Source organism: Pyrus communis, chromosome 15, assembly GCF_041283825.1.
Source record: "Pyrus communis isolate YQ-2024b chromosome 15, ASM4128382v1, whole genome shotgun sequence".
NCBI classification, from domain to species: domain Eukaryota; kingdom Viridiplantae; phylum Streptophyta; class Magnoliopsida; order Rosales; family Rosaceae; genus Pyrus; species Pyrus communis.
The window spans coordinates 16,369,350-16,391,254 of NC_142579.1; the positions used below are offsets into that span (position 1 = coordinate 16,369,350).

The 21,905-nt window shown below is 38.0% G+C and overlaps 1 protein-coding gene and 1 pseudogene across 2 annotated transcripts; one reads left to right on the top strand and one right to left on the bottom strand.

The window, feature by feature from the left end:
- Positions 1–7,918: 7,918 nt before the first annotated feature.
- On the top strand, positions 7,919–18,140 carry LOC137736747 (protein CELLULOSE SYNTHASE INTERACTIVE 1). Of its 2 annotated transcripts, none has more exons than XM_068476001.2 (8): positions 7,919–8,290; positions 8,408–8,572; positions 8,819–8,892; positions 9,993–13,038; positions 13,240–15,784; positions 16,454–16,908; positions 17,467–17,583; positions 17,715–18,140. In XM_068476001.2, the coding sequence occupies exons 2-8, from the start codon at positions 8,507–8,509 to the stop codon at positions 17,853–17,855; spliced, it is 6,444 nt and encodes a 2,147-aa protein (XP_068332102.2). In that variant the 5' UTR covers positions 7,919–8,290; positions 8,408–8,506; the 3' UTR covers positions 17,856–18,140. The 2 variants fall into 2 exon arrangements, with proteins under 2 accessions (XP_068332102.2, XP_068332110.2); XM_068476009.2 differs by having other exon boundaries at positions 7,928–8,138.
- A 1,980-nt stretch (positions 18,141–20,120) lies between these two features.
- Positions 20,121–21,492, bottom strand: LOC148690586 (uncharacterized; annotated as a pseudogene).
- Positions 21,493–21,905: the final 413 nt, after the last annotated feature.

A 21,905-nucleotide genomic window follows, 5' to 3' on the forward strand; every position in this document is an offset into this window, starting at 1 on the left:
TCATCTTTAAACATAAGTCATGACACATATATTGCAGCTTTGATTTACATCATTGTGGAAATTTTGGCAGTTGCTGAGTCTCAATCACTTTTCACTTTGGAAATTAAAACTTCCAATTATTTGGTTTGCGAAAGAAAACACCAAGCTTTCACTTTGGAATCACACAAAGTGTTGCTGCTGTCTCCTTCCTTGATAACTAACCAATGAGTTTTTAAGTCCCGACTTTTCCAAATGCTGGCAGATGCTGAAACAATAAAATCAAGCCTATCAAAAAGCATAGTAAGTGGGATATTTGGAGGGTAAGTTGTAGGTAAAACTGGAAATTTAGGGTTGGTTTAGGATTGTTATGTTTTTTTTTTTTTTTCTAAAAAATTATTTTTGCTGTGCTTTCAGAATAATTTGTTGTAAAATAAAGCAGATGAACGTTTGGTTAATTGAATTTAAAAGTGCCATGAGTATAAAAAGTAGTATAAAAGCGTTTGATAAATTGTAATGTAAAAGTGATATAATTGTATACAATAACAAAATGGACATAGTAGTAGGAGTGGGGGCAACGATAACAGTGGCAAGGATAGTGGTGGTGGTGGTGGTTGCAGTGGTGGTGGAGATAACAGCAAAGGTGGAGGTATGGTGATGGTGCTAATAGTGGGATTTGGTGGTTGGGGTGCAGAGTAACAATGCGGCAATGGTAGAGCTGATGGTGGCGATTCTGGTTGTGGTGGTACTAGTGGCGTAATGGTAACGATAGTGGTGACAATGATGGTAGTGAAAGTTGTGGTTGTGGTGACAATAGTGGAAGTTGTGGTTATGGTGATGGTGATGACAACAATGGTGGTAGTAATGGCGGTGATGGGGTAAGGGTTAGTGTTTGTAGTGATAGGTAATAACGGTCACTTTATTCTATAAGGAATAAAATGTGTATAGAAGACTAAATAATGTAATGCCATTTCATAAAAAGTTAATGAAGGTACTACATCAATTGAAAGTATTTGCTAACGGCTCAACTGTAATTTCATAAAAAATTACTAAAGTTGATATCTAGAGGTCATTATTTTTAAAATAAACAGAATATTTTACTTTTACCAAACACTTTTTTACTGCTTAACTTTAAAGTGAAACAATTTTTTTGTGAAAAAAAACAATACTAAACGGGGAGCTAGACTTCTTAATATGAATTTCTCTTTTGGTAACTAAGCTTTTATTGTAAAAGAATTTACAATACCAATTTATTAAAAATCAATTTGTTAGGCATGTGCTACATAGGAAGGACTTTAGAAAATAGGAAATGTTGAATGATAAGTAGTTATAGTTGGATGATTCCTTATTAGGTGTATCTTACTTGTCTAATGCCACTGGTAATTGCCTTTTATTGATAAAACAAAATAAGTTGCCAAAATAATTCCACCCACCTAAGAAAAAGAAAGAAAAAGAGAGAGAGAGAGAGTAAGAGATCAAGACAGAGATGTGATGATCAAATCTCTTCATCTTCCATGTGCCTTGGCTCCGCTTTCAACTATTTAGCCGATATTTTACTTTTGTGTTAGCACCAAAATATTATGTGTTTTGACAAATTGCAGATTTTTTTTTTCAAAATAAAAAATTATCGAAATCGGCAAAATGCGTTTTGTAAAACAACTTTTTTGTAAAAACATTTATCTCCTCGTGAGAGCCTTTCTCTCCGTTTCATGAGTGTCTTTCTCATTGTGTGTGAGATTTCAAATTTCATCCAGTAGTTTAGCCACTGATCCTCACCTCGGCAAGGGTTGGTGGCAATCCCTTTTCTTTCTCGCTTTCCTTTTATCCATCTTTGCTTGCCTACTTTTCCCCATGTTCTCAGGTAGACAACATGGGAATAGCAGGTGGACAAAGATGGAAGAAGAGGAAAGCAGGCGGACAAAGATGGATACTAGAATATCCGTGTTGTGAAATAAATTCTAATATATGTGTAATTGTGTAAGTCATTAGCATATGATATTTAGGATACTAGAATATCTTTATCTCTTTATTTACTTAGAAAGCAAGAAATTTTACCCATTTTACTATAAATAAAGGCGCAAATGATGGGAAATACACTTCATAAAAATTCAACCCTTTCTTCTCTCTTTGCCGCACCCTTTCTCTCCCTTCAGCAAAATAGGCCATAACACGTTATCAAGCACGCTCCTAATACTATGCTAAGGAATTGAAGGATATTTTGCTATAAACCCGTTCACAAGATTCATCATTGCAATCTAGGTACTTGTAAAATCATGGTCTAAATGTTGATTGTGAGATCATGATTTTCCAAGGGCGGAGAAGGTGGACCGAGATGCAAATACCTCAGAAATTTGGTCATTGACTCAACAACTCTAATCATACTAGGGTGCACAGACAGACCAGTGGTGCCACTATATCATGTATTCTGGAAAGGTAGACGAAGTCTGCCAATTCCACCAAGATTAACCATTCTCGTCCGGAAGAAACTAAAACCTAATCCGATCAAGGATCATATAAGTTTCCTATATTCTTGGAGATTCTTACTATCTAGGGATTGACGTGTGCATCAGTAATCATACTCCTAAGAGGATGCAATAACTACTCTTAGATATTCTTTGGAATTCTCTTGGTTTAATACAGATTCTATATCTTAAAAAGTCTCTCTCGCTTAACTATTATAAATACACCCTCGAATTCACCTTTGATAACGCAATTATCAATGAAACCTTCGCCTTTGCTTAGGATTACCTCTCATTCTTCTTATTTTTTAATTGCTAAAAGTGTTGAAGTCTACCACCGCTTCGCCTCAAGGAGCTTTAACTCGAACAGAGTGAGAGGTCGAGTTTTGAGCGCCTCATTGGTCTTCCCTTGTGGGACGGTTGAGCTCCCTTTTCAATGGACTTTTTCACAGCGTCATCAAACATGTTCATCATCTTCATCTTCTTCTTCTTCTTCTATAGTCTAGGCACTTCTAGAGTTCCGACAGAGCAAATTCCCTTTTTGTCTCCCTCGTTAATCTAGAACGGCTAAGAAATAAAGAAGACAGAGCAAAGTTTGATGATAGCATTTTGCTCCCTATGGGACCATGATTTTCTAGGATCGAAGGAAGGCTGATCTAACTACAACTGCCTCAGTGTCCATCATGGACTCGATAGCTCCAAGCAAAGGGGAGTGTTGTTACAATTAAATCTAGCACATGTGTGGTTATGCAAATTATTAGTAGATTGTATTTAGAATACTAAGAACTTATCTCTTTATGAGTGCATTACTTGTTGTTGGAATTTTTAAGTGGTATTTCAAAATACAAAATCTCATCTTAAATTTCCTTTGTTAGTTATTTTTGCCCCATATTTCTTGTTCATGTTTTATTTTAATTAGGTTGTTAAACTGGTAATTCCATAGGGTTTTGGTTGACAATGAGTGTTTTATTAATTAGTAGAGATTATATTTGATCCTTTATTCGATTTAGTTTTCTCTCTGTGAATTATCTTTGAATTGACCATATCTTTAAAATTAACTTTTGTGGTTAAACTTTCATACTACACATTGAATGGATTTGATATCAAATTAAGTTTTGATCCCAATCTTATTTCTTTGACCATTTGACATATGTGATTTAATTGTTTCTATTGGCTATTCTTTTCAAATCGGTTGAAACAAAATTCTTTAGTTACATAGCATTGGTTTTAACGTATTGGTTAAATGATTAAATTAGTTGTATAGATATTACAATCTTTTGATTTAATTTTTTCAATTACCACGGTCATATGACAGTTTTCTGGGGCTCAGCCTCTACTATTTATACTGGCAGCCACAAGTCTTTTTGAGACATAAGACCATCCTCTCTATTAATCAAGTGCTTACTCTAAAAAATTATTGTTTTTCAAGTTCATTTTCTTTTTAAGGGAAAGATTCAAGTTGTTCATTCTACCCGATTATTGTGAATGTACACTTACAAAGGTCAATAGGTTGTTGTATCCTGGAGGATAGGGCACCATAACTTGCTACATCGAAATTCTACCATAACCCGCTACACCGAAATTCTATCTCTGAGGGGCGAAATCTATTCTTAAGGACAAATGACTTACACTCCTCAACCTAATTTTTGTTTGTGGTCAAAGAAGCATCAGCCAGTTTGTGTTCGAAAGACAGTCATCAACGACATATTTTCCAACAATCTTAAGAATAGATCATGGACACTACCATTTCCATTGCCATTGCTACTGCTTCTGTTGTTGCTACTACTACCTTCGTTGCTGCTACTACCAAGCTTCCTGATGTTTCCAAGATCGACACTTTCAATGGAGCCCATTTCAAACGCTGGCAAGAAAGAATTTTCTCCGCACTTGACATTATCAACCTTGTTGGCTACCTTACCAAGCCTAAGCCAAAAGAAGGCACCAACATCTATAAGAAGGATTTAGAAGAATAGGAGAAAGGTAACGAAATATGTAGGCACACAATTTTGAGCACACTTTTCAATGAGCTTTTTGATATCTATTGTTCTTACAAGACTGCAAGTGAGATTTGGGAAATTTTGAAAAAGAAGTATGTAGTTGAAGATGCTGGTACACAAAATATATATTGTTGGAAATTTTCTGAAACTCCAAATGGTAGAGGACAAGGATGTGTCACTACAAATTCATGAGGTACACAAGCTCATCAATGACTTGAAGAGCGATGATATAGATTTGCCCGAAGTGTTCTTGCATGGAAGTCTCATTGAGAAGCTCCTTGAATCATGGAAAGACTACAAGAATAACATGAAGCATAAGAAAAAACAAGTGAGTCTTAAAGATTTGATCATGCACATTCAAATCGAAGAAAAGAACCACATGCAAGACCAAGCTAACAAAGCCAAAGAAATTTTATCCAAAGCAAATGTTGCTGAAGGTAAGTCTTTCAAGCCTTTGTACAAGTCCAAGTTTCCTAATCACAATCATGGAAATAGGTTTCAATCCAAGTACGAGAACAAACTGGGGTCAACCAAAACTAACTCCCAATTTAAGAAACATGGAAACTGCTATGTGTGTGGAAAACTTGGGCATCATGCACATGAAAGCAGGCATATGAAGATGAGTGATAACCCTGCTCGAGCAAATGTGGTTGAAGCTAGAAAACATTGTTGCTGCAGTCGTTTCCAAGGTCAACATGGTGACAAGTGCGAAAGATTGGTTGGTAAACTCTGGGGCCACTATACATATTTGTGGAAATCGGAGTGCATTCACTTCCTTCACGCCAGTAGGGGATGAAGAAGAATAGGTTTTTATGGGTGACTCAAGAAGTTCAAGAGTTGTTGGAAAAGGAAAGGTTCTTCTCAAACTTACCTCTGGAAAAACTTTGTCCTTTAGTGATGTACTTTTTGTGCCTAATATCCGTTACAAACTTATATCTGCTGAATTGATGTGAAATATTCTAACACTCAAATTAAAACCCTATGATTGTAGTATATGAAAGTACGGATCGTTTTAGGCCGGGGATTAGAAGGGATGCTAATCTACTCAAATTAAACTAGACTCAATAACAGAAAACTAGACTCTTATGACTCAAAACAAACTAAAAAGACTCAAAACATCACAAAATAATCAAATAGACTCAAACTAGACACTAAAGGATGATTTGGACGAAAATTACTTTTAACTTGACTCAAAACACTTAAAAACACAATTTTGGACAAATTCTAACTAATTTGACACAACAAAGTAAAGGGGGATTGGATTTTGGATGAAATTAAGGCAAAAACAAATAGATTTAAAGACTTAAACAACTTTGGACGAAATTAGGGAAAACTATGGGTGATAAGCTAGCTAGAGGGTCATTCTCCACACATGACACACTGACATACAAATTGATTTCCAGTTGCTTTTCCAATAAACCATGAACTTCAACACCCCAGATTAACCGTGAACAACACTAATTAACCCTCAGATTTTCCTTAAATCATTAAATTGGATGGAATACGCACCGGCAACCAAATTATTCTTCAATAGTTCCCTACATGAACATCATAATAGAGATACAATCAAAGATCATTAAGTTTTGTGAAAATCATAAGCATTGACAATGCATTCGTAACTATAAACAACATGATACTCCTACCAGGAATCTACTTAACACGATTGTGACTAGCAACCTCCACTACTTATGAATATAAGTTCATAACGATTAGGTGAAACTCCTGTATATTCTAGCATCAAATTCATGCATGCAAACTAAGCGGGCCCTCTTAATCAAGACACAAGAATAAGTTCTTAATCAAACAGTTAAGTAAATTGTATTCACGATTTATGAAATCACAACTGAAAGTAATCAATTCATATTGCAAATATAATCATGGTTTCAAAGTCTCCTCTAGCTAAAACAAGTTTAGCTCCTCATGTTCGCAAAACAAAGATAATTAAACTTAAACATTGAAAATAAAGATAGAATACACCTAGAAACACTCCAGGTGACTTCTCCTTCCTTCCTTGCTGCGACACAATGGGGATTTTCTGAATTTAGACTCTTGAGGTATGATGGATGATGTGATGTGAATTGTGGTGAAAAATGGGTTGAATGAGTGCTATGGCATCATGTATTTATAGGGTGAAGGGAAGACACAAAATTGGGCTGAAAATGAGAGGAATTAGGACTCCAAATCACCAAAGAACAAGGACACTTTCATTCAGATTCCAGGGAGGACAAGGAATGATCCTTGCGGCAGATTCTAGAACTTCTAGAAGGGTTACATACGGCATAAACTTAGGGCACAAAATAGGACTTCTAGAACTTGGTATTTAGGAGATTTAATGTGAAAAGGAGTCCTCTTTGCAGCTGGAAGAGAAAGGAGAAACAAAGGGAGAGGGAGTCGAAAGAGTGGTGGAGAAGGTTGAGGTGGAGGGAGCAGTTGAGGAAGGAGCGGGACCAGGTAAGGGAGAAGACGATGAGATCAATGTCGTCAGTGGACTGGGGAAAAAGTTAAGGTTGATGAGTTTGTAGGGGTGGGCCTTACTTTTTATTTTTATTTTTATTTATAACAATATTTAAATAGTTTTAGTTTTAATTTTTTAAATCCAATTGGGTTAGGAAGTAGGCCCACCTCAAGCCACGTCAGCACTTAACAGAAAAATTGATAGAGGTCTAACATCGCAACAAATTTGTAAGATGAGGTAGTAATTTTTAAAACATGTGGTATAAGATTGTGATTTGGTCTATAATTGAAGTAGTTTTATGTAATTTACCTTAAATATTAAGAGCATCTCCAATTATTTTCTCTATTTTAAAGCAAAATTTTATATCCTAAATGAATTTCTATCTTAGGAGGTAGATAGAGAGCATTAGCAAATGAGAGATTATATTCACACACCCGAAATTATTTTTTCCACACCATTTTAATTTTTTATTAATTTTCTATTAAATGTTAGTAGTGTGTAAAAAAATATTAAAAAAGTAAAAAGGGTGGGAGAAATAATTTGAGGTGTGTGAATATAACCTCTCTAGCAAAGTTGTTTGTTTGTACTTTGTTTTATTTTATTTTTTTTTGAAATTCTCTCCAACTACTAGGTTACTGCGTGGTTGTTGGAATAGGATCCCATTGAAGATGGTGTAAGAAAGGTTCCATCCGGATCTAAATTGTGGGGATTCGAGGGATCTTCAGATCTTAGTCATTCATCGTATATCGTACGATCAGAAATCATGTAATTTTTTTTATTTAAAATTAAATGTAAATAATACTTGATAAAAACTGATAAATATAAAGAGTTAGAATGTAACAAAGTTGATTCGCAGAGGAACCCTTTCCCAAATGAATTAAAAAGAAGACGGAAAGGAAAATAAAGAATGAAAGGTGCCAGCTAAGTATAGAGCTGAAAAGAAAGCCGAAGCCAAGCCATGGAAGCAAGCGTTTGACGCTTGAAATTGATTGTCGGTGGTCTCATTAGGCTGTCTCTCTCTGTCTCTGTCTGGCTTCTTCACAGTATCTAATTATAATGGAAACGTAAACCCAATTGTCATTGTAGTGAGGAGGGCGGGAGAGAGAGAGAGAGCTTTTTGATTTGTTGCTTGTAGTTGTAGTTGTTGTGTTGTTGCTCTTCAATTCCCTTGTCTTTTACGAAACCCAATTGCAATTCCATCGATTTGATGCACCAAACACCTTCCGCATCTCTCACTCTCTCTCTCTCAAGGTCAGCTCCTCCATCGCTCTCGCAATTGCACATTTGCACAATCGGATTGTGAATTCTTTGCACTTGATTCGATCTCGTCCGAGTCCTCCTTCCTGTGAGAGAGCAATTGTGTGTTGATCTGTTCGTTTCTTCTGCAGAAAGAAGAACTGCAAGTGAGGAACAAGTCAATTCAGCTTCACTAGCTCACTCACACACTCAATTATGCTTCAACTTGTAGTAGAATTGTTAGATTTGTTATCTGATCCGGATTCATTGTGTTTGGGTGGCAGGCGGCTTTGAGGTGAGGTAGATCTGGAGAAGAGCAAAGCTGGTCTCTTCCCTTCACTGGTTTTTCCTAAGGAACCTTGAAGAGTAGCAGCCAAGCTGCCATGGCAACCACAGTGGGATGGAGGTATGCTGCCACCAATGGCAGCACCCTTACACCTAATGATCTGGTACCCTTACCCGTACCCGCATTTTATGTCGGTTTTGTTTCATTTCTTATGTGGGTTTTTCTCTATTATGAATATTTTGTTGTGTGGGATGCACAAGATCCCATTTTCCATCTTCTTGTTTCAATGTCCAATCTATATGCCTCATTCTGCTGCACAGTGTTTGGTATACATTATTACTCTACAGTCTAGAAGTGCGTAAACGCATAATGGATTGTTTTCTCTTTGCTTTCGTTCTTGTGATTTCAGGAAAGGAATGGTGATGCAAAAGTTCAAGATTCAGAGCCCCCAACACCACATTCTCTTATAAAAATGGGTTCACGGTCAGTTAAAATTTCTTTCTGCAAATTTTTTTTGGCGAGTGAAGTTGGTAGAATGAACTTGTTTGCCACTTGGTAATCATTAAGGTAATAGTGGGTTATGCTAGTGGGTATTTTGCTGCTTTCTGTGGGCAAGTGTCTGCTTGTGGCAGGATGGAGAAATACTTGTACCGGTCTCTCTTAGGAAATAGCACTTCCATTAACGATAGTCCACTTCTGTGTCTAATCCTGAGGGTGGAGGTCATATAGTTCCAAAATGATTTCACGCAAAAGAAGCTGGGGATCTGGTTGCTTACTTTTTTTTAATGTGGCTTATCTACTCTTCTATACAAAGTCTCTCCGTTCTAGCAAAACTTGTTCATTGTTTAGTGGCTTATGAATCAATCAAGAACCACACCTTCTGTCTCAAATTTATGACAGAATTAATACTGTTTTAAGAAACAGTTTTTCATATCATAATCATGCCTTAGAAGTTCTTAGCTCCATCACAGGAGAAAGAACATGTAGAGTGTTGTATTCAATAGGCAGGAAGATTGACAACGATATAGGTAGTTTTTCTTGAGATTTCCTACACAGCATATCCCTTCCAACGCATTATATGCTTACTATGTTGGTGGATTTTTCCAATAAATGCTGTTATGATAGAATCAGTACTTGTTCTTTGAAGCAATGATGCATTTTGGTTACCTTTAGGTGGATGTCTTTTTGAGTTTTTAATTTTTTGTATAATTTTTATGGGGTTGAGTTGTTTGGCGGAATTTAACTAGTGATCTATGTCTTCTGCAATCTGTAAATAAATGAGAACCAATAAAAGGTTGTCAATTTGAAACACTAAGTTTCACCATCAATTATTTTCTCTGAGGTTGTAGGATTTGTTTTTCTTCCTTTATATTTGAAATTCTGTTCTCTTGTAATTACGTCCTGTTGTTTTACATTTTTTCAGTGTGTTTTCTTGTTTTAGATGTAGCTAATAGGTGTGTATTATGTAATGAGGGCCACCTTGTCCCTGGTGTTGTATTTCTTTTGGTAATACAAGCTGTGTTTATTATAAAACGAGGGGATAATTCTGACTAAATTATCTTTGGTTCTCAAATTTCTTACAGAGACCGTAGTAGTAGCATGGAGGATGCAGATGGGACATTGGCAAGTGTTGCCCAATGCATTGAGCAGCTGCGTCAAAGTTCCTCATCTGTACAAGAGAAGGAGTATTCGTTGAAGCAGTTGCTTGAGCTTATTGATACTCGTGAAAATGCTTTCAGTGCTGTTGGATCTCACTCTCAAGCAGTCCCAGTGCTTGTTTCTCTTCTTCGATCAGGTTCAGTTGGAGTTAAGATACAAGCTGCTACTGTTTTAGGCTCTCTCTGCAAGGAGAATGAACTAAGGGTGAAAGTCTTGCTTGGAGGATGCATTCCGCCTTTGCTTGGTCTACTCAGGTCCAGCTCAGCAGAAGGGCAAATTGCAGCTGCAAAGACAATTTATGCTGTTTCCCAAGGTGGTGCCAGGGATCATGTTGGATCAAAAATATTTTCAACCGAAGGAGTTGTGCCAGTGCTGTGGGAGCAGCTACAGAAGGGGATCAAGACTGGCAGTTTGGTTGATAGCTTGTTGACTGGAGCATTAAAGAACCTATCCAGCAGTACTGAGGGATTCTGGACTGCAACCTTCCAAGCTGGAGGAGTGGATATACTTGTGAAATTGCTGACAACTGGACAGTCAAGCACTCAAGCTAATGTGTGCTTTCTTCTTGCATGTATGATGGTGGAAGATGCATCCGTCTGTTCTAAGGTGCTGGCCTCAGAGGCTACCAAACAACTTCTCAAGCTTTTAGGATCTGGAAATGAAGCTTCTGTTAGAGCAGAAGCTGCAGGTGCTCTTAAATCTCTTTCTGGCCAGTGTAAAGAAGCAAGGCGGGAAGTAGCTAACTTCAATGGCATTCCTGTATTGATAAATGCTACAATAGCCCCTTCAAAAGAATTCATGCAGGGTGAGTATGCCCAAGCGTTGCAAGAGAATGCTATGTGTGCTTTAGCAAATATTTCTGGTGGGTTGTCATACGTCATCTCAAGCCTTGGGCAAAGCCTTGGATCTTGCACCTCACCTGCTCAAATTGCTGATACATTAGGGGCTTTAGCTTCAGCTCTGATGATATATGATAGTACAGCAGAATCTAATAGAGCATCAGATCCTGTGGTTATTGAGCAGACATTGGTTTCACAGTTCAAACCGCGTTTACCATTTCTTGTTCAGGAACGAACCATAGAGGCCCTTGCAAGTTTGTATGGGAATTCTGTACTCTCAGTTAAACTCGCCAATTCGGAGGCAAAACGTTTGCTTGTTGGTTTGATCACAATGGCAACAAATGAAGTTCAGGATGAGCTAATGAGAGCTCTTCTTACACTATGCAATAGTGAGGAAAGTCTGTGGCGTGCGCTTCAAGGCCGTGAAGGGGTTCAACTGTTGATATCACTTCTTGGGCTTTCATCAGAACAGCAGCAAGAATGTGCAGTTGCACTGCTTTGCGTGCTTTCTAATGAGAATGATGAAAGTAAATGGGCTATTACTGCTGCTGGTGGCATACCTCCACTTGTTCAGATTCTGGAGACAGGATCGGCAAAAGCCAAGGAAGATTCAGCATCAATCCTTAGGAACCTATGCAACCACAGTGAAGATATACGTGCATGTGTTGAAAGCGCTGATGCTGTTCCTGCATTATTGTGGCTTCTAAAGAATGGAAGTTCAAACGGAAAAGAAATTGCAGCAAAGACTTTAAATCATTTGATCCATAAATCTGATACAGCAACCATCAGCCAACTTACTGCATTATTGACCAGTGATCTACCAGAATCTAAAGTGTATGTTTTGGATGCTTTAAAAAGTATGCTGTCCGTGGTCCCCCTCAGCGATATATCACGTGAAGGTAGTGCTGCTAATGATGCAATTGAGACAATGATAAAATTATTGAGCTCAACTAAAGAAGAAACTCAAGCCAAGTCTGCATCAGCTTTAGCTGGAATTTTTGGATCCAGGAAGGACTTGCGTGAAAGTAGCATTGCTGTTAAAACTCTTTGGTCCGCCATTAAGTTGATTAGTGTTGAATCTGTATATATCCTTGCAGAGGCCTCACGCTGCCTTGCGGCAATATTTCTTTCGATTAAAGAGAACCGGGATGTGGCAGTTGTTGCTCGAGATGTATTATCTCCATTAGTTGTGCTTGCTAACTCTTCAGTTCTGGAAGTTGCAGAACTAGCAACATGTGCTCTGGCCAATCTTATTTTGGACAGTGAAGTTTCAGAGAAAGCTGTTGCTAAAGATATTATTTTCCCAGCTACTAGAGTTTTGCGTGAAGGCACGGTATCTGGAAAGACCCATGCAGCAGCAGCAATTGCTCGCTTGCTCCATTCTCGTCAAATTGATTATGCTTTAACTGATTGTGTGAATCGTGCTGGAACTGTTCTTGCATTAGTTTCTTTTCTAGAATCTATTAATCATGATTCTGTTGGCACATCAGAGGCACTTGAGGCACTTGCTATTCTATCCGGGTCAGAAGGAGCTACTGGAGAAATAAAACCTGCATGGGCAGTTTTAGCTGAATTCCCGAAAAGCATAACCCCAATAGTTTTGTCCATTGCTGATGCAACACCCTTGTTGCAGGATAAGGCTATTGAAATATTATCACGGCTTTGCAGAGATCAGCCTGATGTATTGGGGGACACAGTTGCTACTGCTTATGGATGTATTTCATCAATTGCCAAAAGGGTGATCAATTCAACGAAATCGAAGGTTAAAACTGGAGGAACTGCACTCCTTATTTGTGTTGCAAAAGTTAGTCATCATAGAGTTGTGGAAGATCTGAGTGAATCAAACTTGTGCACCCATCTAATTCAAGCTCTTGTTGCAATGCTTAGTTCTTTGGGAAACCCAGGGAATAATGAGAATGATTCTATTGGCATTTATAGGCATAGTAAAGAGGAAACAAAGATTGATGAATCTTATTCAAGCACAGTAGTAATTAGTGGTGTCAATTTAGCTATGTGGCTACTGTCTGTTCTTGCCTGTCACGATGAAAGGTGCAAAATTGAGATTATGGAGGCTGGGGCTGTGGAAGTCCTCACTGACAGGATCTCAAATGATTTCTCACCCTACTCTCAGGTAATGAACTCTCTCATTTTGCTTAATGGTTCACTCAATAAGGAAGAAGATCATGATACATTTCATTATTTCTAAATTTGTATCTATGCAGCTCCATCATAGAAAACTTTTGCTCTCTACCTAACTGCTTACTTATCCATTAAATATTGTTTGTAGTTCTAATGATCTAACCTGGTTTGGTCCTTGGTGTAATATATGCAGATTGAGTTTAAAGAAGATAGTAGCATATGGATTTGTACTTTGCTGCTGGCAATCTTGTTTCAAAACAGAGACATCATACGAGCACATGCAACCATGAAATCTATACCTGTACTTGCAAACTGGTTGAGATCAGAGGAGATGCCCACCAGATATTTTGCTGCACAGGCAATGGCCAGCCTTGTCTGTAATGGTAGCAGGGGGACTCTTCTATCTGTTGCAAATTCTGGAGCAGCAGGCGGGCTCATTTCCCTACTTGGCTGTGCGGATGTTGATATAAGTGATCTTTTGCAGTTGTCAGAAGAGTTTGGTTTAGTGCGTTATCCTGAGCAAGTTGCACTCGAGAAGTTGTTCAGAGTTGAAGACATAAGGGTTGGTGCCACTTCTAGGAAAGCAATACCTGCACTTGTTGATCTTCTCAAACCCATTCCAGATCGTCCTGGAGCACCATTTTTAGCACTCGGGCTTCTGACTCAGCTTGCAAAAGACTGTCCATCAAATAAAATTGTAATGGTAGAATCAGGAGCTTTGGAAGCACTGACCAAGTATCTTTCACTTGGCCCTCAAGATGCAACTGAGGAAGCTGCTACAGATCTGTTAGGTATACTATTTGGCAGTGCTGAAATTAGGAGACATGACTCTTCATTTGGTGCTGTTGGTCAACTTGTGGCAGTTTTACGGTTAGGTGGAAGGGCTTCAAGGTACAGTGCTGCTAAAGCATTGGAAAGCTTATTTTCTGCTGACCATATAAGGAATGCAGAAAGTGCTCGACAAGCTGTTCAACCCTTGGTGGAGATTCTCAATACTGGTTCTGAGAAGGAGCAGCATGCTGCAATTGCTGCGTTGGTAAGGCTGCTGAGTGAAAATCCATCAAGAGCCTTAGCAGTTGCAGACGTTGAAATGAATGCAGTGGATGTTCTTTGCAAGATTCTTTCATCAAATTGCTCAATGGAGCTGAAAGGGGATGCTGCCGAGTTGTGTTGTGTTCTCTTTGGGAATACAAGAATCAGGTCAACAATGGCTGCGGCTCGATGTGTGGAGCCTCTGGTGTCTCTTCTTGTGACTGAGTTCAGTCCTGCGCAGCATTCAGTTGTCCGTGCGTTGGATAAACTTGTTGACGATGAGCAACTGGCAGAACTTGTCGCTGCTCACGGTGCAGTTATTCCTCTTGTAGGTCTTCTCTATGGTAAGAATTACCTGCTCCATGAAGCTATTTCCAGAGCCCTTGTGAAATTAGGGAAAGACAGGCCTGCTTGTAAGATGGAAATGGTGAAAGCTGGAGTGATTGAGAGCATACTTGACATCCTCCATGAGGCACCCGATTTTCTCTGTGCTGCTTTTGCAGAACTGCTCCGAATATTGACCAACAATGCAAGCATTGCTAAGGGACCATCTGCTTCAAAAGTGGTTGAGCCTCTTTTTGTGCTGCTAACAAGACCAGAGTTTGGGCCTGATGGGCAGCATAGTGCACTACAAGTTCTTGTCAACATTTTGGAGCATCCACAGTGTCGTTCTGACTATAAGTTGACATCCCACCAAGCTATTGAACCTATTATTCCCTTACTTGATTCTCCTGCACCAGCAGTACAACAGTTGGCCGCAGAGCTTCTGTCACATTTACTCTTTGAAGAGCAACTTCAAAAGGATTCAGTGACTCAGCAAGTGATTGGTCCTCTTATACGGGTTCTTGGCTCTGGTATACACATATTGCAGCAGAGAGCTGTGAAGGCCCTTGTTAGTATTGCGCTAATATGGCCGAATGAAATAGCAAAAGAGGGTGGTGTCACTGAACTGTCCAAGGTGATATTGCAATCAGATCCATCTCTTCCTCATGCCTTGTGGGAATCGGCTGCTGCTGTTTTATCAAGCATTCTGCAGTTTAGTTCTGAATTTTATTTGGAAGTGCCTGTTGCTGTTTTGGTAAGGTTGCTTCGTTCTGGCACAGAAGGCACAGTAATTGGTGCATTGAATGCTCTTCTGGTACTGGAAAGTGACGACGCAACAAGCGCAGAAGCAATGGCTGAAAGTGGTGCTTTAGAGGCTCTTTTAGAACTTCTCAGATCTCATCAGTGTGAGGAAACTGCTGCAAGGCTTTTGGAAGTATTGTTGAACAATGTGAAGATCAGAGAAACTAAGGCTACCAAGTCTGCCATATTACCGTTGTCTCAGTACCTCTTGGATCCACAAACCCAAGCCCAGCAAGCAAGGTTGCTAGCAACTCTAGCTCTTGGTGATCTATTCCAGAACGAGGGCCTTGCTCGAAGTGCTGATGCTGTTTCAGCTTGTCGTGCACTAGTAAATGTGCTTGAAGACCAACCTACTGAAGAAATGAAGGTTGTAGCGATATGTGCTTTGCAAAACCTTGTCATGTACAGTAGATCTAATAAAAGAGCAGTTGCTGAGGCTGGTGGCGTCCAGGTTGTGTTGGATCTGATTGGTTCAAGTGATCCAGATACATCTATTCAGGCTGCAATGTTTGTTAAACTTCTGTTTTCAAACCATACCATTCAAGAGTATGCTTCTAGTGAGACAGTAAGGGCCATTACTGGTAAGTTAATTTTGGCTTTTACGCAGAATTTTATTCAGCTATCTAAGGAGCAATAACTTCTTTAGTTTTATTGTGGTTAAAAGTTATCAAAACGATGCTATGCAGTTTGCGACATGGTAGAACCCTTGGGTTGAAACATGAACATCAATGATTAAGTAATCTGCTAATTTATATTTAATTTTTGTTGAAATGTTAAAGTTAGATTAATCGTTTTGGTTCAACTGCATAATTCATTGAGAAAATAGCTACAATAAACATGTTTTGGCATTTGGTTTACAGAAATGATCATTTTTCAGTAATGATGACATATAGATCATATATCGACGACACGACAATGACATAACAACACAACGATGATATAATGATGACAAAATAAACACTGATCATTTCCGGAACAAAATGTCAAAATATGTTTAGGGAATTGTTAGCACTCTAAAAATCTCATTTGGCACTCCATACTTTCTATAATTAGAAAGAAAAATACACTTGTGAGGAGTGTAGAATGAGATTTTTGGAGTGCTAATAACAGTTTGTAGCTAATTGCCCTAATTCATTTTAGTTTATGGAATCAGAGGTTTCAGTTGTTGCTTGGATACCTTGTTGCTGAAGCAGATGTTTTTCTTTGTTCTTTTAGAAAAATAACTGATATGATTGTTTTGGCCTCATTAGCTGCTATCGAGAAGGATTTATGGGCAACTGGAACTGTGAATGAGGAGTATCTGAAAGCTCTGAATGCTCTGTTTAGCAATTTCCCACGACTTAGAGCCACAGAACCTGCAACGTTAAGCATTCCTCATCTTGTTACATCCCTCAAGACAGGGTCTGAGGCAACTCAAGAAGCTGCCTTGGATGCACTCTTTCTTCTTAGGCAAGCTTGGTCAGCATGCCCAGCTGAAGTTTCTAGGGCTCAGTCAATTGCTGCAGCCGATGCAATCCCCTTGCTGCAATACTTAATTCAGTCTGGCCCACCTCGGTTTCAGGAGAAGACAGAATTTTTGTTACAATGTTTGCCTGGGACATTGGTGGTGATAATCAAGCGTGGAAATAATATGAAGCAGTCAGTGGGAAACCCTAGTGTTTATTGCAAGATTACACTGGGCAACACTCCACCTAAGCAAACTAAGGTAAAATGGTTTTAAATGTGTTCTCTCCACTACCCTTTCTATTCATAAGTGATATGAATCTTATTTTTGTCGTTTGATCGAATATATGAATCTTATTTTGGAACTTGAAGAAATGAAAAATAATATTTTATTAAATGACTAAATCCTAGTCTTCATACAGCCGAGTGCAATGATGTTCTAGGATTCATACGGCCGACCCCACTTAGTGGGAAAAGGCTTTCTTGTTATTGTTTGACTAAATTCTAGTCTTCATACTGACATATTGAAGTAGAATTCTCTGTAACTGTGATCCTTGTTGAATTGTAGGCCATTTACTGTACATATTAAACGGAGTACATTTGATTGCAAAAACAGTAGAAATATGGAAACTGAATAATTTTCATATTAAACGGAGTACATTTGATTGCAAAAACAGTAGAAATATGGAAACTAAATAAATTAGCCATGTTGATTGCGTTTCTAGGGATATTACAGTGTTCTTTTTCTGTTACTCCAGTGATACGGGGACCTTGATATAGTGCCATTTTAACCTCTCACCATGAACTTCTGAATTTACAGGTGGTTTCAACTGGCCCTAATCCAGAATGGGATGAAAGCTTTTCATGGTCCTTTGAGAGTCCCCCGAAGGGCCAGAAGCTCCACATATCTTGCAAGAACAAGAGCAAAATGGGAAAGGTAAGTGGGCAAAGATATTGCAAACATATAGGCACCTTTCACTACAATAAGAGTATCTCTTTTCTCATCTTATCCTTCATTTTTGTTCTACCAAGTAAGTGGTAACCTTTTCTCGTTTGATATATTGACAGAGTTCATTCGGAAAGGTAACCATCCAAATTGATCGCGTAGTAATGCTGGGAGCAGTTGCCGGAGAGTACACTCTGTTGCCAGAAAGCAAAAGTGGGCCCTCACGGAATTTAGAAATAGAGTTCCAGTGGTCTAACAAGTAACAACAAAACCCATATTGAGTTTTTGTTATGATTCTTCTGCAAATGAATTATCAGGTGAAATATGTTCAAAAAGAGAATTCTTATTTTTTTCTTTTTCTTTTCAGTGTGAATTATTTATCATGTGAATGTACATAATACCCCAAAGATTTTGATTTTTTGTCAAAAGTCCATTGAGTAGTCATTTGTGAATGTATTCTTTTATAACTTGTGGGAAACATGTAACTTTCTTGTGTGGTTGTCAATGTTGAGACGAAATAATGAAAGTTGTTTATCGGTTTCGGGTTCCTTCATCTGTCCATGTAATTTCGACTTTGTGATTCTTGTGTTATTGAATGTTAATGTACTTTTTTGGTTAAATGCTAAACTTTGTGACCCCAAAACCAAATTTTAGACGAAGAATGGCGGATTATTTAGACGTCCATGTAGAAGTGGGTTAGGATGGTATTGAGTTTGGCAAGTTGAGTGTGCTATTTTTATGGTGATCTAATGGGATTAATTGTGGTATTCCTCTTTACTTGTAAGTGAGATATTTTAGATTTGTTTCTTGCCAAAGGTGAAATTGAACCACATTATTATGATAAGCCTATCGTCAGGCTTAGTTTACTCCCCGCCCTTAGTGTAGATAGTATCGTTTGTTAAAAAAAAAAAAAATGTGAGTGAAAGGAAGGTGCATATTGTTCAGTGGAATCAAGTTTGCCTTAAGAAACCTAATGGTGGTCTTTGGGTTAAAAAAAAACAGTTCACGTTAATCAAGCCCTCCTTGCTAAGTGGAAACTTTCGCATCAATGAGGTATTTGGGAATGTACTTTCGTTTTCTATAGGTCTCTGCTGAAATTTTTTTTTTTGCTTATATGGTTTATATGACTTATATTTCTTCTTATGTACTTATGCTTATATTTTATATAACAACTATATTGATGCTGTCACTTTCCAAATTCATGGTCAATATTAAAAGAAAATATGACACATGTACTTGCGACACGAGTTTACAGTACAAACGAAGGGACTTACTTGTAATACTTCGGAGTAGACTTTTTATTCAAAATAAGGAGAGCATAGATGAGTTTTGCATAAACATTACAATACCAAAATATGAGTTTATTTGGTAATTACGTAGAAAACATCATTTCTTCGTTTTATTTCATAGTCCTCCCGCGCCCCCTTGAATCTACTTATTTATGAAAAAGCCAACGGAGTAGCATAAGGAGTTGCACAAACTCAGTATGTATCACAAAACAAACAAATACAACTATGCGTTTAAGAAAGATCATGATTGAACAGTAAGGACGAATGTGTTAGTGCACTATCTGTAAGTATATAACTCATCTTCTTAGCATCACTATAGATTGGTAAGCTCACACGCAAAACATGTAGTATAACAGGTTATAAGCCGCCACATGCTAAGGTTAAAGTTCTATAATTTCGAAGCTATACCCGAGGGTCGAATTACCCACAAGTATAATAGTGCACTATCTAAAAGGAAGAGGGGCCACAATTATCTTTCAATATCAATAACTCCTTTTAGTATGGGGTAATATACTTGTCCATCACAAATATGAAAACTGCTAAAACGTACTCAACCAAATAATTATTAAAAAATAGGAATATATATGTAAAAAGTAATGAACTTGCTAAAACCTAAACAAAAAGAGTCACGTTAGAATAGATTTGAATAATAAAGATAAGATTATGTATAAAATAAAAAGACGAAATTGTAGTAATGGTCTCTCAACTTTAACCCAATTGGAGCAATGGTCCCTCAACTTTATTTCCATTATCATTGGTCTCTCAATTCGTCAAAATGTGTAGCTATGGTCATTTTCCTTAACATCGTCAATAACTCTGTTAAATTCAATCATGTGCCTGACACATGACATTGACTGTAGGGGTAATTAAGGAAACATATTATTTCCCAGGTTGAAGTCAATACCCAAGCTTCCTCCACGCCCAATTCTCAAATTCCCACCATGTACATTCACCATCCAGTCAAATTCTTAATCATGATCATTAAACAACATTCTAATCAAACACATCTAGTCATCAAATACATTAAACAAATCATTCCAGTCATGAATTTAAGTCATCAAAATACAATTCATAAGGCCTCCACGGTCTACGACTATCTACTACTCAAAAAAAGATAGCTACATCATCTAATCTAGGCCTCCATGGTCTATCCACATAAAAAAACAAGCATCAACATCATCCATTTCAAAACCACCATGGTCTTCACATCCTCCATTAGAAAACAACTGGTAACATCAACTAATCAAAGCCTCCTTGGTCCATGAACATAAAAAAAACACAAGCAGCAATATTATCTGTTTCAAAGCCTCCATGTTCTTCCCATCTTTCTAGAAGCTTGTGCCCCAGAACTTTGACCCACAAATCCATGTAAATCTTGTCTTGCTTGGTTCCCCATCCCTTTGTATCCACCCTTTTCTCACCTAAATCAAAGAATCGATTAAGTGAATCAAATCAAATTGGCATATAATGTATGAGAAAATAATCAAAGATAAACTTACAGGTTGTTTTCCTTTTCCTTGTTGCACTGCTTGAGAATTGATTTGTTGCTTTTTCTTTCCTTGAGAGTTAATTGGAACTCGTGTTTAGGTGTTCCCTTGAGAAATTTGTGTCCCTGAAGTTTGAGAGTTCGCTTGGGCATTTTGAGTTATTGCTTGAGTGTTTACTTGTTGAGTCTCCTGCATTAGCCCAAGAATGAATTAAACTGCAATTCAACATACAACACTTGTTAGTTTGGTTTTTTTTAGATTTACTAAAGCATAAATATGTACCTGATTCTTATTTGTTGCATCCGTTGTTGTGATTTTCCACATCGTACTTTATTGTGCCCCAACTTTCTGCATTTACCGCAAGCTATCTCTACAAACCATTTTCTAAGTCTCTGAGGTTGTGGTGTGTCTTTGTGCTCACCCAATAGATTAGTTGGTGGTGGAGGATAGTGTGCTTGTGGCTCAACTTCACTTACAGATGCAATTCTCTTTCTTTTTGGCCTGCCAGGTTGTTGCTTGCATATTGGAGGTTTCAATGGAGTTAAATCCGTCCCATCCCACAAATCCATTCCAGGAACGGGGTGGATCATAGTATCATAAGAGTTCAAGTATGCTTCCTTCTTATAGCAGTCATGGACATAGGTGTTAACACTCTCATCTCTGGTGAATATACAAGCAATTGCATGTGAGCATGGGATCCCACATAAATCCCATCTCCTACATGAGCAAGTGGACTCCTTCAACTTCACTACAAACTGTCTACCACTTAAGTGTTGTACTAGGTACTCCTTCTCACTAGCCATCTTAGGAATACAACAAGTACTTTCCACTTTGCTTTTCTCAATTATCTTGAAAATCTTTGGACCAACTGGATGCTTCCAATTCCTCCTAGCAGCTCTCCTATTGACCATCCTAAGCATGATATACATGTTGATGTTATCAAGAAGTCCCAAGATAGGCCTATTCCTTGCCACAAGAATAGTAGTATTAAAACTCTCACATAAGTTGTTAAGTAGAACATCACACTTATAGTGAGTATTAAAGTGAGATCTACTCCAATTATTAGCAGGCTTATCATTAAGTCATTCCCGTGCTTTTTCATGTAGATTTTTCATCTTTTCCATCTCTTCCTTCCACCATGGTACTATTGTTGCCCTTGCTACTGCCCATAAAATATTTTTCATTTCCAACCCTTGAAAACCAAAAGCCTTGAAGTTTTAATGTCAGTGCCTAACACATATCCTGTGCTCAGCAGTTGGGAGAAATTTTTTTATTGTTGATTCCAAACCCTTTTGCTTGTCACTTACAAAAGCCCATGCTAGGCCATTCTCAATTTTCAAATCAGCAATCAAAAGCTCCAAAAACCAAACCCAAGTGCTATTGTTTTCTATTTCAACAATTGCATAAGGTATTGGGAATAAACCATTGTTGCTGTCAATCCCAACAGCCGTCAAAATCTGTCCAGAATGAGGGCCTTTAATAAAATAACCGTCAACTCCTATGACAGGCCTACAGCTTTCCCAAAAACCTTGTTTGC